We start from the raw sequence: 13,733 nt of genomic DNA, 5'->3' as shown, positions 1-13,733 counted from the left end.
GGCAGGAGCCGATGCAGAGGCCATGGAGGAATACTGATTACTGGCTTCCTCCCATGGTTTGCTCAGCCTGCTTTCTTATAGAGCCCAGCACCATCATCCCACAGTGGGCTGGGCCGTCCCATAGCAATCACTGGTTAAGGAAATGCCCTACAGACTTGCCTACAGCCTGCTCTTATGGAAGCATTTTCTCAGCTGAAACTCCCTCCTCTCTGATGACTCGAGCTTGTTTCAAGTTGTCCTAAAGCGAGCCAGCTCATCCAGTAAACACTGAGCTACCTACGATCAAAGACAACTCTTCCAAGTATAATCCAAACTCGTATTCAAGTTGGTTGTACCAGCTTGCGTTGTATGAAAGTTCTTGCTGGCTCCTGACTTAGGGGATACCAGTCGATGGTGGTAGGGAAGGTGGAGCAGTTGGGGTAGCCCCACCCGGGGGAGCAGAAGTTTGCTAAGTGACCTATGTACATTTTGTGGGATCTGAAAGCCAGAACTAAGCTGTCATCCTTAAGACCTACCCTGTGTGACCTGTGTCAGGACGTAGGCCCTCCATCCCAATACTTGTACAACCTCCAAAACAATGCTTTGAACTGGAGAGGAGGTTTCCAAACACATGAACGTACGGGACATTTTACACAGACACTATACAAATAGTGCTATTGAAATCACTCACCTCTTTTTCTGTGGCTCATTCTTTTGTTACTGACCGGTACGAGCCCCTTCACGTCCCGGATGGCGGTCTCCGAAAGGTGCCTCGGTTTGAGTAGCGCCTCTCACTCTGTGCTGCCTCTACCATACTTGTGATATATTTTTGATGAAACTGAAGTTTTGATGTTACTGTAATTACAGTTTTGCCTTTTACAGGTTGAATCAGAGTGCTTCTGGAGTGAGTGCTGTGTGAAGGGATGGGCTTTCAATAATCCCCTCTGGGGTTGTCCCGTTGTCCTGGCTCTAGCCTTTCCCACCAATCCTCGGTCATTACTCTCTCATGTATCAGATGTCCTCGCACACGTGGGATCCATTCTGGAGGCATCTCATCTGCTTTTGTTTTTGTCTACAGCAGCTCCAAGGTCACACTAAAATGTTACAGGTTTATAATCAGTCTTTAATCTAGCGGAACAAGTTTTTCTACCTTGTTCTTTTTGAAGAATTTTGTGGCTGGGGTTGGAGGGATGACTCAGCTGTTAAGAGCACTTACTGCTCTTGCAGAAGCCCTGGGCTGGGTTCGAAGTACCCACATCAGGTAGCCCACAACCTCCTGTAACACTGGTACCAGAGAATGCAACACCCTCTTCTGGCCTCCTTAGGTACTGCATGAACATGATGCACCTGAGCTCATGCAGGCACACACACATATACAAAAATAAAAATAAATTAATAAATAGGCAGTATTCTTTTTGAAGATTGTGGCTGGTTTTAATCCTTTGCATTTTCGGATCGGACAGGCAACCATTGGGATTGTACTGACCTGAAGTTACTGTAAGAAAAGTCAATGTTCTCACGATATTGTGTTTTCTCTTTGGTATTATATTTATCTTTTGTTTAATCTTAAGATCTCTCATATTAACAAGGGAATAGAGTCCTCTTATACCCTTTGTCTAATACTTTCCTAAGTATTTCATACTGTACAAATTTCATTTTGCATTTATTGGTGATCTGTCTAGGAAATATTGATTGTATCAAAATACTGTGTTTTCTTTTCATAATTTGTCTGTAAATCTGCAGTTTTGATTCATATGTTTGATCATCTGGTTGTAGTACGGTGCTCTCCTCTTCTGCCTTCTCCTTTCACGAGTCTTACTTGCCTGGCCTCTTGCCCTTGCTGTCCTGGTCTTGCTGACTCTCCTGTACAGTGTGAGGAGGAGCCAGTGTGAGTGTGCATGCCAGACCCGGAGAGAACACACATAAACATTTCCTCTGTGGTGGCTTAGCTTACTGTGTATTTCGTGTACTCTGATCGGGTTAAAGCAGTGCCTGTGTGTTCCTGGTCTTCTAGGAAATGAGTACATACTGAATTTTACAGAGTGCTTTTTCATTTCCATTGAAACAATCACATCATTTTCCTTCTTAAATTTCTTTCCTTGGTTTGTTTGTTTTGAGACAGAGTCTCTCCGTGTAGCCCCAGCTGGCCTGGTATTTGCTGAAATCCTCCAGCCTGCATCCTGAGAGCTGGGACTATAGGAATGAGCAATCATGCCCAGTTAAAATTGTCAATGGGTTAAAATCCGCAATGTAAACCAGATTGGAACCTCAGATTAGCAAGGATAGATCCTTTTTATTGCTTGGTGTGTTTTTTTTTTTTCTCTGCCTTTTCCTCTAAGCTAGTGAGGAAGGTTGACCTGCCTCTTCCCTTGACCACACTTGTTGGACTGCTAGGACTGAGTCGTCACTCAGTCTCCCACCGCCTTTGAGGCAGGGTCTCTCAGTCAATCCTAGAGCTAACGGATATGGCTGGTCTCGGTAACCAGTTTACTCCAGGTTGCCCTTCGGAGGCTGCAATCCAGGCAGTCACCACACCTGAAATAGCATTTGCTTGGCTTCTGGGGATCCGGGTTTCAGCCCTACTGCTTGCTTATGTGGTAAGTGCTTTAATTACTGACCCAGATCTCCAGGCTGTAGCCCTGATTTTTTTCTTCTAATATAAATAATTGAGGCAGTTCATATTTTTCTGTTTTAAAAACTGGTCTTAGCCTACCCCCACAGATTTTATATGTATATTTTAGTACCATTAAGTACAAAACCCCCAAAAAACTTGTAATTTATATTAGGATCTTCCCTTAGCTTGTATTTTACTTAAAAGTATGTGCCATCCCTGTTGGGGAGACTCCCCCAAACTAGGAACCCTAGGTTCACCCGAGGCAAAATCTGAGTCCAATGGTCACCTTGAAGGGAAACAGAGCTAGCACATTCTCCAGTGCAGGTCCTGTTTGTGTGTACATGTGTGTGTGAGTGTGTAAGTATGTGTGAAAGTGTATGTACATACATCTGTGTGCAAGTGTATCTATGAATGTGTGTGTACAAGTGTGTGCATGTATATTTATGTATGTGTGAGTGAGCACACATGTGTATGTGTGTGCTTGAATTTGTTTTGGTTTTTTTGGGAGGGCAGAGTCTATCTATGTAGTCTGGCTATCCTGGAGCTTGCTATGTAGACCAAGCTGGCCTTGAACTCAGAGAGATCCTCCTGCCTCTGTCTCCCTAGTGCTGGAATTAAAGGTGTGTGCCTCTATGTCCAGCCTATTTTCATATTTCCATTTTTTGTATCTTATTTGTCTTTACAGCTGCACAAACCCCATAGGATGTATGTACCACATTTTCTTTAAGTTAGGTATTTTCTTAGACAAGCCTCTCTGCCTATGCAAATAATCCCAATCAGACCGAATTAAAGATGCCAATGTTTAATGGAATACTCCCGGGTGGCCCTGGGAAAACATGGAGAAGGGAAAAGAGAAAGAAGAGGAGACCACACATTCATTCTCTGGGGGGCAGCTTACATAGCCTGTGGGAATGTTCCTGATCTTCCCTGGGGAGGGGTTAACCATTTGGCCAGCTTTCTCTGAGGTGGAGTTTAGACTAAGGCAACTTCCCAGGGGAGGGAGCTTGGAATGGAGTTTTCCACCCAACATTCCAAAAATGGATACCAGGGGGCTGGGGTGAAGCCCCCGACTAAATATGCCAGACTCTTTGTATAAAGGGGTGCCAGGGTGCTGAAGTGATGCCTCCGACCAAACACTTTACCCATCCATGTACTGATGGACATGTAGGCTCCCTCCACTGCTTAGGTGCTGTGAAGCAGCAAACACGGATGTGCACGCGCCTGTGTGATGTGTCCGTGGGCTTAGAGCCCTTCAGGTACAATGTGACTCACGCCTTTAATCCTAGCCCTCGGGAAGCAGAGGCCGGGGATCTCTGTGAGTTTGAGGCCAAAACTTTTGTCTCAAAAAACCAAAAAACCAAACAAAACAAAACTGTATTCGTTTCATTAGCCCGACGGGTTGGGGGATCCTAGGTTTCTGGTGTTGAGCTTCTGCAGTTCTTCTAGAATACCTATGATGAAAACAACATTCTCATGTGCATTCCTCTGTACCCTCAGGCCCACACCTCCCAGCTTGCATTGCTTTCTAGATCCCAAAGAAGTGTTTAAACCTCTTTTCTGTTGTCAATGTTATGCCCACATCATGAGCCCCCAGAGACCACCAAGAGTCCCTGTTCCTATGTAAAAGCAAAGAGCCTTTATTGCAGGCTCAAGCATGGGTTCTCCATCCGTTCCAAACACAGTTGGATCAGGGAGAGCCCTGAGCTCAGCTTATAGTTTTTAAGGAGTAAAGGGTAGGGGAATTCCGGATTTAAGAGGGGGCTGAACTCCTGATTGGGCAGACGTGGGGCAACAGGAGTCTTGTCAAGCAGGGATTGGTACTGCATTGCTGCAAGGAAAATTCTAACCTATATACAAGTTAGGTAAGATATTCTTAATGTACTTGTTCGTCTCAATTCTGATTGGTTCCCCCGTAGGGTACAGTTTGCGTTTTTTCCTGGTTATTTTAAGGGTGGAGCCTAGTCCCTGTATTATTAGTCTGCAGCCCATGATGGCTGCACTAATGTTAAGTTAGGTCTCTTTAGCCAGTTTTTTTTTTTTCCTATTGCTCTGTGAGTTTGGTTTGTTTTATTTTTTGTTTATTTTTCTCTTTTGAGATGTGATCTCATGTAGCCCTGACTGGCCTCAAAATTCTCAAAGTGGCAGACAGTAATTGTGATGACTGCTCTTGGTTGTCCAGTTAGTTAATCTGAAATTAAATAAAACCCAAATGGCCGGACACACCTGTGATGGATTTTTTCTTTCTTATTATTTTTATTGAGCTATACATTTTTCCCCACTCCCCTCCCTTTCTCTCCTCTCTCCTTCTACCCTCTTCAGTGGCCCCCATGCTCCCAATTTACCCAGGAGATCTTGTCTCTATCTCCTTCCTATGTAGATCCATGTATGTGTCTCTTAGGGTCCTCTTTGTTGTCTAGGTTCTCCGGGGTTGTGGATTGTAGGCTGGTTTTCTTTGCTTTATGTCTTAAAAAAAACCACTTATGAGTGAATACATATGATATTTGTCTTTCTGGATGTAGGTTGGATTTTTTTTCTTAATTAAAGCATCTGAAGTAGAAGACACATTTCTAATCCAGATCTTTTGAGTTGGTAAATCTACCTTTAATCTGGGCTACACCTTCTGCTGGCAGCCTGTATTAAGGACAGGAAGGAGGAAGCGTGGTCTGTCTGCCTACTTGCTCTTGCTGGCAGGTCCATCCCTTCACTAGCACGACAGTCTACTTTGAGACCCTGGCATGTACTGGAGACCAGACATGCAGCCTTGAGAACCGAATGACTACTGGATTCTTGGACTTTCTGTTGACAGACAACCATTGTTGGACTTGCTGAACCACAGCCTGTAAGCTATTCTAATAAACCCTCTTTCTATATATAAAATGAATGAATATCTGTATATTCATCCTATCAATTCTGCTCCTCTAAGCACCTGACGGATACACTGGCCTTGGACTGACGCTCCCCTCCCCTCCCCTCCCCTCCCCTCCCCTCCCCTCCCGAGTGCTGGGGTTACAGGTGTGTGCCACCACTCCGAGCCTGTTTCTCCTTCTGCCATCTAATGAGATTTCTAGAGGAGGAGGAGGACTGGGGTGTGGCTCAGTGTCACAGCCTTTGTCTAGTGGTAGTGAAGACCTCGGCTTTGAAACCAGCCATGCCAAAAGGAAGAAACGATAAAGAGACAAGACACTATTCCCAATCTGCCACTTTAAATCAGAGACCATGCATAGGATCCAGACCAACATTAGGTTAGGAACAGACACAGCCGGACTTTTTAGGGTTCAGAACTGGCAGGAGAGAGCAAGCAATATATAGGATACAGAAGCTCCGTGCCTCAGGGTCACAGTGCACAACCTGGCTAAGCCGATCGCCCCAGTTCTTCTAGAGGATTGACTCCACCTGAAAGGAAACTCACCAGATTAAAAGCTAGGAGCGCTCTCTCTCTCTCTCTCTCTCTCTCTCTCTCTCTCTCTCTCTCTCTCTCTCTCTCACACACACACACACACACACACACACAGACCACAATGGCCCTTCGTTCTGAGCTGTGACAGACATTGGACCCATCATGGCATTCTTCCTGCAAAGCTGAAGAACCTCACACCATCTCCACATAGCAGCGGGCACTCAGGATGGCACCAAACGCCATCTTGGACTATCTTTTTCTATCCTCTTTGCTCACAGACAGGCAGCAGGGCATGTCAAATCTCCTGTTAATGTACGTATGTCCGGAGACTTGTCACAAACCTGCTGCACAGACATGAGCAGGCAGTAACTACAGAGTAAAAAGGGCTGTACTGTGGGGTTTCCGGGTCCTTTCAGAACACAGGCATTGGTCTCTACTATGGCCTTCGCCCTCTCTATCCAGTCTCTCACCTGGTCCCTCAGCAAACGCAGCTTCCCATTCTCCAGTGCTTCGGTCACATACCTGGCTATGCCAGATAGGGCTGGAAGCAGGAAAAGGTTGTTAGTAGAAAAGGCGAGGGACATGGTGGCTTTGGTGGCGATCTTCAGTGGCTCACCACACATACATCATCAGAGGGTTTCAGAGAGCTCCCAGGAAGCCTGGTGGGAACATCCCAAATGTTTCCTGCTCCCCTGTTAAAATATGGAGCATTATAGAATATACCAGAGGGAACAGGGTGATTCCCCCTCAGTATCTGGCCTGGGAAAGACTGACAGTCTCTGAAATGCTGAGGGCTACCCCTCATGGAATATTCACACTCCCTAAGATTTGATTCTCCACCAGCCTCCTTCCTCAGCATTTCCTCCTCACCTATTAAGGCATCCAAGAGTACCAGCATGGCTTCTGCACGTGCTTCTACCAAGCACCCGGTATTATCATAAAGGGTGCAAATGAGAGGACCTTCTGGCCCTCAGTCTGCGTCGAAGCATCAGAGATCAAGACGTCAGAAACCTGGGAGTGGGAGAGGGGGAAGCTAAGTATGGTTCTGTCCAGTTGATCCCCATGCTGCCATCTGCCCTCCACAGTCCTCTGTGTCCACCCCAGTTCTTCCTTGGGTCCCTTACTTTCTGTTCCAGGTTCTCCAGCCCACCTTCCTTGTTGGTGCACGCAGTGGCAGAGCACAGCCCATTCTTCTGCTTCTCATCCAGTTCTGCAGGCTTCTCCCTGTGTTCTCTACGTGCTCCTTCAAAGTTCCAGCAGTTCCCTGTCTTCCTAGAGCCGTTTCTATAAAGACAAAATTATGAACCCGACTCACTGTGCCAACAGGCTCCATTTGTAAAGTCTACCATTCCCTGCCCCAACCTACCCCTGAGATAGTCTCATGTAGCCCAGGCTCACTATGTAGCCAAGGACTACCCTTCTTTCTGATCATCTTACCTCAAGAACTGGGATCACAATAGGACGCCACAATGCCTGGCTAGACTTTATTTTAATCTACTTTTTGTTTTTGCTGTTTTTAACCTCATCTCTGTGTTTTGCCTTCTTCTAAACTAATTTGTTCTGTTAAAATGAAACTCCCTCTTCCGACATGCCTACCATCACCCATTTCCCTGGCTCCATCTCCCTAGTTCACCCCACCTAGTCCCAGTTTGCCATATCCAGAAACAAACTTGGTTGTTTAATTTTCACCAAAGTGTAGTCCCCAAAGCCAGGTGTAGTGGTGCACCTCTGTAATCCCAACACTAGGGAGCAGAGGATGGATCAGGAGTTCAAGGCCAACCTCAGCTTCTTAGGAACTTCAAGGCCAGCCTGAGAGATTTGCAGCAAGAGGAGGTGGGGAGAAAGAAAGAATGAGGGAAGGAGGAAGAAAAGAGAAAGCTATGCCTCTAGGTTCCTGCCCTGTTTGAGTTCCTGTCCTGACTTCCTTTGATGACGAACTATGATATGGAAATACAGGCCAAATAACTCATTTCCTCTCCCCATTGCTTGGGCCATGGTGTTTTACAATAACATGTGATACTAACCCTAACTAAGACACCAGCCTGTACCATTCTGCTGATCCCACCGAGTGGTAGTGTTACATCATATCAACCTGAGGATAGATGAATTCTGCCACACTGTATGTGGGCCTGGAGACAGGCAAGGCCCCACACATAGCTAATACGTCCTCTCTCTGCCAAGGGAGGAAGTCTTCAGAGTCTCTGAGCACACCTAACCCCTATGGGCATTCTTTTCCCAGTGATGAGCTGCCATTGCCCATGTCAGGGAGTCTGTACCCTTACCACATATAAATCATATTTGCAAGCTCCTTCCCACATCCTCGGCGAGCCGCAGCCACAGGGCTGTGCCTGGGTGACTTGAGCAGCGGCCAACACCCAGAGAAGGTACAATATGCCCTCCGTCCCTTCCTGAGGCCTCTTTGGGTACAGGGAAAGCCCCAAATGTTCCCGAGGAAGCACATACAGAGCCATAGACCTTCCTGCCTGGTCAGAAAAGTCCAGATTTGGGAGGCTATGAGCAAGACTGGTACAGCAGGGTACTTGAGACTAGTTCAGTGCGGTTCCTTCACCCATCCCATGCTAACATGTGGCTCTGGAAGGAGCCTGGGGGCCCTGGGCCAACAGTGCATCCAGGCTGCTCCTCCACAAGCATGCATCCTCCCTGCTGAACACATCCGACTACAGACTCAGCCCTGCATTGCCTTCTGTCTAATGATAATGTCCGTGCATGCTCTGAGACGAGGACCAGGTAGCCCAGGGGCTCACTCACCTCCTTGAAAAGACCTTCTTTCATTCCAGAAGTCAATAACTAAGCCAACACCAAGAGTTGGAAAGAAAGAAAAAAGAAAGAATAAGAAAGTAGTGGTTTCTGTATTCATGCCCTCCTTTCCCTCCCTCCCAGTCCCCACACTGCTCCCAACCAAGGAAAGGAAAGAGAAGCTATCGCCAATCTGTTAGGAGACTGGGATTGCAATCCTGCAGGGCAGGCTGATGTCATGGTGGGTGCATTGCCAGTCAGTGTGGCCAGAGCCAATCTGGCTCTAGTGCCTTCTTCCTCTCCCACCTCTGGGCTTGATGGGGAAGTTCAGCCAATCACATTCTGTTTAGGGTGTGTCCCCCTGAGGCCAAGAAAAACAGATAAAAGATCCAGGTGCGCTGCGCTCCTGATTTTCGTTGGATCCTTGGTTGTGTAAGTTTCCTTTCTCCCCAATTATTAAATCTTTTGAATTGAGCTGGTCTGGTTAATTCTAACTACCGATCGACCACACCCCTTCATGGGCTCACCCATTCCAGGCTGCTACAGAGCTCTGCTCAATCCACATCCACCCACTCATGTGTTCAGGGCCCCATTTCCTGTGCCCACAGCGTCTTGCTTACATATTGACCCATTTTCGAAGATGAGCTGCTTCTTTCAATAGGCCAGGATCATGTTGGCAGGGACGGTGATTTTGCGTTGGCTCTAGGGAGAAAAAGTTTGTGTTGATGGATATTACACTGCTATCTTGCCTGATCTCCCAAACACTCCTATGAGGTAGACAGTTTTATTCTAAGTCTACAGATGAACTAAGACTCTAAACAAGTATCTGAGCCAGTCCCACAGCTGAAACCAATGGCAGAGCCGAAATTCGAACCCGTGTCTGACCCCGAACCCGTGTCTGACCCCAATCCCATGCTGTTTCCACTGTTCATTTAACAAGTGCATACTGAAGACAAGCTCTGTTCCAGGAACTCTAGCTCCTCCTTCCTACTAGACAGACAGACAGACACAGGACAGAATAACCATGTGATACAGACTGTCCAGACTGAGTGTGCTAGTGCACACAGTACTCAGAGGCAGGCAGATCTCCATGAGTCCGAGGCCAGCTTGATCTACATAGTGAGTTCAGGATAGCCAGGGCTATGTGGAGAAACCTTGTCTCAAAAGACCAAAAAATAAAACTAAAAGAAGGAAATGAAAAGAGGGCATCCCGAGTCAGCCTGTGACTCCTTCAAGGCGGCACGCTCTTCCTCCACAAGGCAGAGACCAACCAGCACTTCTCAGAGAGGCCTGAGGGAGGAGCTAAGAAGGCTGAGTCTTGGCAGGCACCCTCAGGGGGCCTTCAGTGGATGGCACAAGGCTAGCTGGTCCTCACCCCATCTCCCAGGGTACTAACCTTTTCTTCATAGTCATTGCCCTTAAGAAATGAGTTCCAAATTTTATAGCGCATTTCTCTTGGTAGGGTTTCCTCCTCTTCTGTCTCCAGAGTTTCTGTCACCAGATATATATTTTCTTTCAAATTAATTGTTTTAAATGAAGTGGGAAGTTTCTGCTTCACCTTCCTAGAGGGAATGGAAGGGATAAGAGTTCAGGGCCTCTCAGTGACCTCTCCCTGTCTGTCAACTACTTCCCTTTCAGAGTAAATGCCTGTAGGGCCGGGGGTGGTGGCGCACGCCTTTAATCCCAGCAGGCAGAGGCAGGCGGATCTCTGTGAGTTCGAGACCAGCCTGGTCTACAAGAGCTAGCTCCAGGACAGGCTCCAAAGCCACAGAGAAACCCTGTCTCGAAAAACCAAAAAAAAAAAAAAAAAAAAAAAATGCCTGTAGGGCTGCAAAGCCAAGGGACATTGCACACTGTATCCGTCACCCTGTATTCTACCCACTGTGGGGTGGGGGCAGGGTGTTCAATGGGAAAGGATCTCACTAGCATTCAGTGTGTTCCTGCCCATCACAGATGGTGGGAGACTTCTTACCCCACCTCTATGATGTAGGCAGAATTACACCTTTTTTTTTTTTTTTACCACACTTGTTGCCTTGGGGGGAGTACATGGTGGTTTGAGATGTCCCCCAGAGTCTTGGTTCCCAGTTGGTGGTGCTGTTTGGGAAGGATTAGGAGGTGTGGCCTTGCTGAAGTGCAGCATTAAGGGCAGGCTTTGAGGTTTCAAAGCCACCTGCCACCACCAGACCACTCTCTCTGCTTCCTGCTTGTGGCCGGAGATGTGAACTCTCAGCTTCTGCTTCCTGCCACCATGTCTGCTGCTTGTTACCAAATTTCCCCATTGTGATGGACTTTTACTAAGGTGGATTACTATTAAGGCCAGCCTGGTTTACATTCGAGTTCCAGGCCCACCAGAGCTACAATAATTGAGATCTTGTTATAAAACAAACAAAATTTGTTTGCTAAAGAGATGTCTCAGTGGTTAAGAACACTGGCTGCGCCCGTCTGACTTTGGCATCTTTGCGAAGGGTCACATTGAACTACTGCTGCTCCAGGGCAGTCTTTAGGAGTCGGCACCATGGCTGAAGACATCAAGACCAAAATCAAGAACTACAAAACTGCCCCCTTTGACAGCCGCTTCCCAAACCAGAACCAGACCAGGAACTCCTGGCAGAACTATCTGGACTTCCACCGCTGCGAGAAGGCAATGACCGCCAAGGGGGGTGATGTCTCCGTGTGTGAGTGGTACCGGCATGTGTACAAGTCCCTCTGCCCTGTATCATGGGTCTCAGCCTGGGATGACCGCAGAGCAGAAGGCACATTTCCTGGGAAGATCTGACCTGCCTCCACCCACCTCTCCTCTGTTCGCTCTCCTCTCCCCATTCAGTAAAGGGGGACCTGGGTACATGATGGTCCCTACTCTGGGACTCTGAATCATGATGCAACACCTAATAAAATTTCACTGAAAAGTTAAAAAAAAAAACCAAAAAAGAACACTGGCTGCTCTCCCAGTGGACCCAGGTTCAATTCCCAGCACCTATATGGTGGCTCACAACTGTCCAGAACAGGGAGAGAAAATAGTAGACTAAATGTAACCAGTAGACTAAACCAGGCCATGAGACTGAGGGGGGGCAGGCGCTGGAGGAGAGAAGAGAAGAGAGAGAGAGGAGGAGAGAGAGAAAGCTGACCAAAAGAGCATACGGCCAAAATGGCAGGATTATATAGGAATGAGAAGCTGGGGGAAGAGAAGCAAAGCCCACGGGCTGGAAAAGTTAAGGGTAGGACAAGGTGGATGTGAAGAGCTGAGAAGAGCCACCGTATGAGTGAGCCTGGGGCCAGCATCCACTTTGGTAAGCTAATAGGCACCACAGTTAGTCTTTTGTCCTGGGTTTCTGTTGGATCTGACACACAGCAATCGGCCACTGAGAAGATGGCGGGCTCTGAGGGAACCAGGAGGCTGCCTGGGCAGATAAGGAAGGTCAGCACAGCGGTGGGCCTGAGGGTGAACAGCCAGGGTGCCCCTGAGATGATTCCATGCCCAGAATGCATCCTTCCCCTTGTCTGTTCCCACCACTGCCTGACTCCAGCCCCATCTTAAAAAGTAGCTACTTATGTGTAAGTCCCTGCGTGTATATATGTGTACCATATATGTGCAAGAGACGGAGGTCAGAAGAGGGCATCAGATCCCAGTTCCGAGCATCAGATCCCCTGGAACTGGAGTTACAGATGGTTGGGAGCCCCCATGTGAGTGCTGGGAACCAATACTAAGTCCTTTGTACGAGCAGCAAGTGCTCATGACCACGGAGCCATCTCTTTAGTCCCCGCCTCACTTGTTGACAAGTAAGTCCAAACATCCCCGGGTTATCTTCCTATGTATTATGGTGGTTTTCCAATCACAGGACTGGAGTCTTTCAATGGCAAGCATTTCTTCAGGGAATTTTGCTGACAATTTTGCTGACAGCTTTGAATCTGGACTTGGGATTTTTATCCTGGACTTGGGATTTAGCCTTTTCACCTGAAAAGACAAGAGTAAATATCACATTGACGCTAACCTAAAAGACCCTTCTCCAGAAAGCCCTTGCTAGCACTGCCCCTTCCTCCGTGAAGCCTGCCACAGGGCTCTCCAAGAAAGGCTGCTGTCCCCAACATTACAGGTCACCGTCCATGGCATCAGCCTGCCCTGCACCCTTCTTCCCAGGTAACCTGTTAAGTCATCTGGCCTCTCTCTAGAGAAAGAATCTTAACTAAGTCCTTCCCATGCTTGGGGACACCAAGTATCCAGGCAAGGACTTAAGACAGTGCCTGGCACACAGTGCAGGCTTCAACAGATGCAAGCTAACGCCACTGGGATTCTGAAATGAGGCAAGGAGAGGACACGTGGAAAACAAAACGCAAGCAGCTCAGTCCCTGGTGTCTGCATGAAGGTGCAGGGGTGGAGTGAGCTGGCCAGGGAAGCTGGTGCAGGGGTGGAGTGAGCTGGCCAGGGAAGCTGGTGCAGGGGTGAAGTGAGGTAGCCAGGGGACGCTGTGCAGGGGTGGAGTGAGGTGGCCAGGGACCAAAATGACCAAATTAGAAACTACTTAAAATCAATCCATGGGGCCAGGCAGTAGTGACACACGCCTTTAATCCCAGCACTTGGGAGGCAGAGGCAGGCAGATCTCTCTGAGTTTGAGACTAGCATGGTCTACAGAGCAAGTTCCAGGACAGGCCCCAAAGCTGCCAGAGAAACCCTATCTCAAAAAAAAAAAAAAAAAAAATCAACCCATAGGGCACTCATGTCTCAGGGCCTGTTCATTTCTCAAGCAGTATAAATTTGATATGTACTCTGTTAGAAAAAAAAAAAAAGGTAAAATGAATTTCACGTTTGCCCTCTTTCTAAGCCGTCTTAATGGTGCATTCAAGTGTCCTGGCTGATGCCCTCAATGGTGCTAATACTGAAAAGAGGTCCTTCTCAGGACCACGCCAAAGTCACTGTCCAGTCTAACTCTGACAATGAAGCAGGGTGATATTGGTAAACTTGATTCTGATCATCACTCTACTGGGGAAAGT

General features: G+C 47.5%; 1 protein-coding gene and 1 long non-coding RNA gene across 4 annotated transcripts; one reads left to right on the top strand and one right to left on the bottom strand.

The window, feature by feature from the left end:
• Nucleotides 1–5,779: 5,779 nt before the first annotated feature.
• Nucleotides 5,780–12,643, bottom strand: LOC119812349. Of its 3 annotated transcripts, none has more exons than XR_005285073.1 (8): nt 12,515–12,643; nt 10,144–10,309; nt 9,368–9,449; nt 8,760–9,108; nt 7,141–7,274; nt 6,861–7,001; nt 6,461–6,682; nt 5,780–5,986 (listed from the first exon to the last, which is right to left on the bottom strand). It is a non-coding gene; the product is annotated as an uncharacterized LOC119812349 (long non-coding RNA). The 3 variants fall into 3 exon arrangements; XR_005285072.1 differs by having other exon boundaries at nt 6,461–6,531; XR_005285074.1 differs by lacking the exon at nt 10,144–10,309 and having other exon boundaries at nt 6,461–6,531; nt 12,515–12,626.
• On the top strand, nt 11,191–11,538 carry LOC119812348 (cytochrome c oxidase subunit 6B1-like). Its single transcript, XM_038326945.1, has one exon. It carries the CDS (start codon nt 11,263–11,265, stop codon nt 11,521–11,523), a length of 261 nt encoding a protein of 86 aa, XP_038182873.1. The 5' UTR covers nt 11,191–11,262; the 3' UTR covers nt 11,524–11,538.
• Nucleotides 12,644–13,733: the final 1,090 nt, after the last annotated feature.

Source organism: Arvicola amphibius, chromosome 4 (genome assembly GCF_903992535.2).
Source record: "Arvicola amphibius chromosome 4, mArvAmp1.2, whole genome shotgun sequence".
Lineage (NCBI taxonomy): Eukaryota > Metazoa > Chordata > Mammalia > Rodentia > Cricetidae > Arvicola > Arvicola amphibius.
Note: the sequence above shows the minus strand (reverse complement) of the source record. Positions and strands in the feature narration are given on the sequence as shown.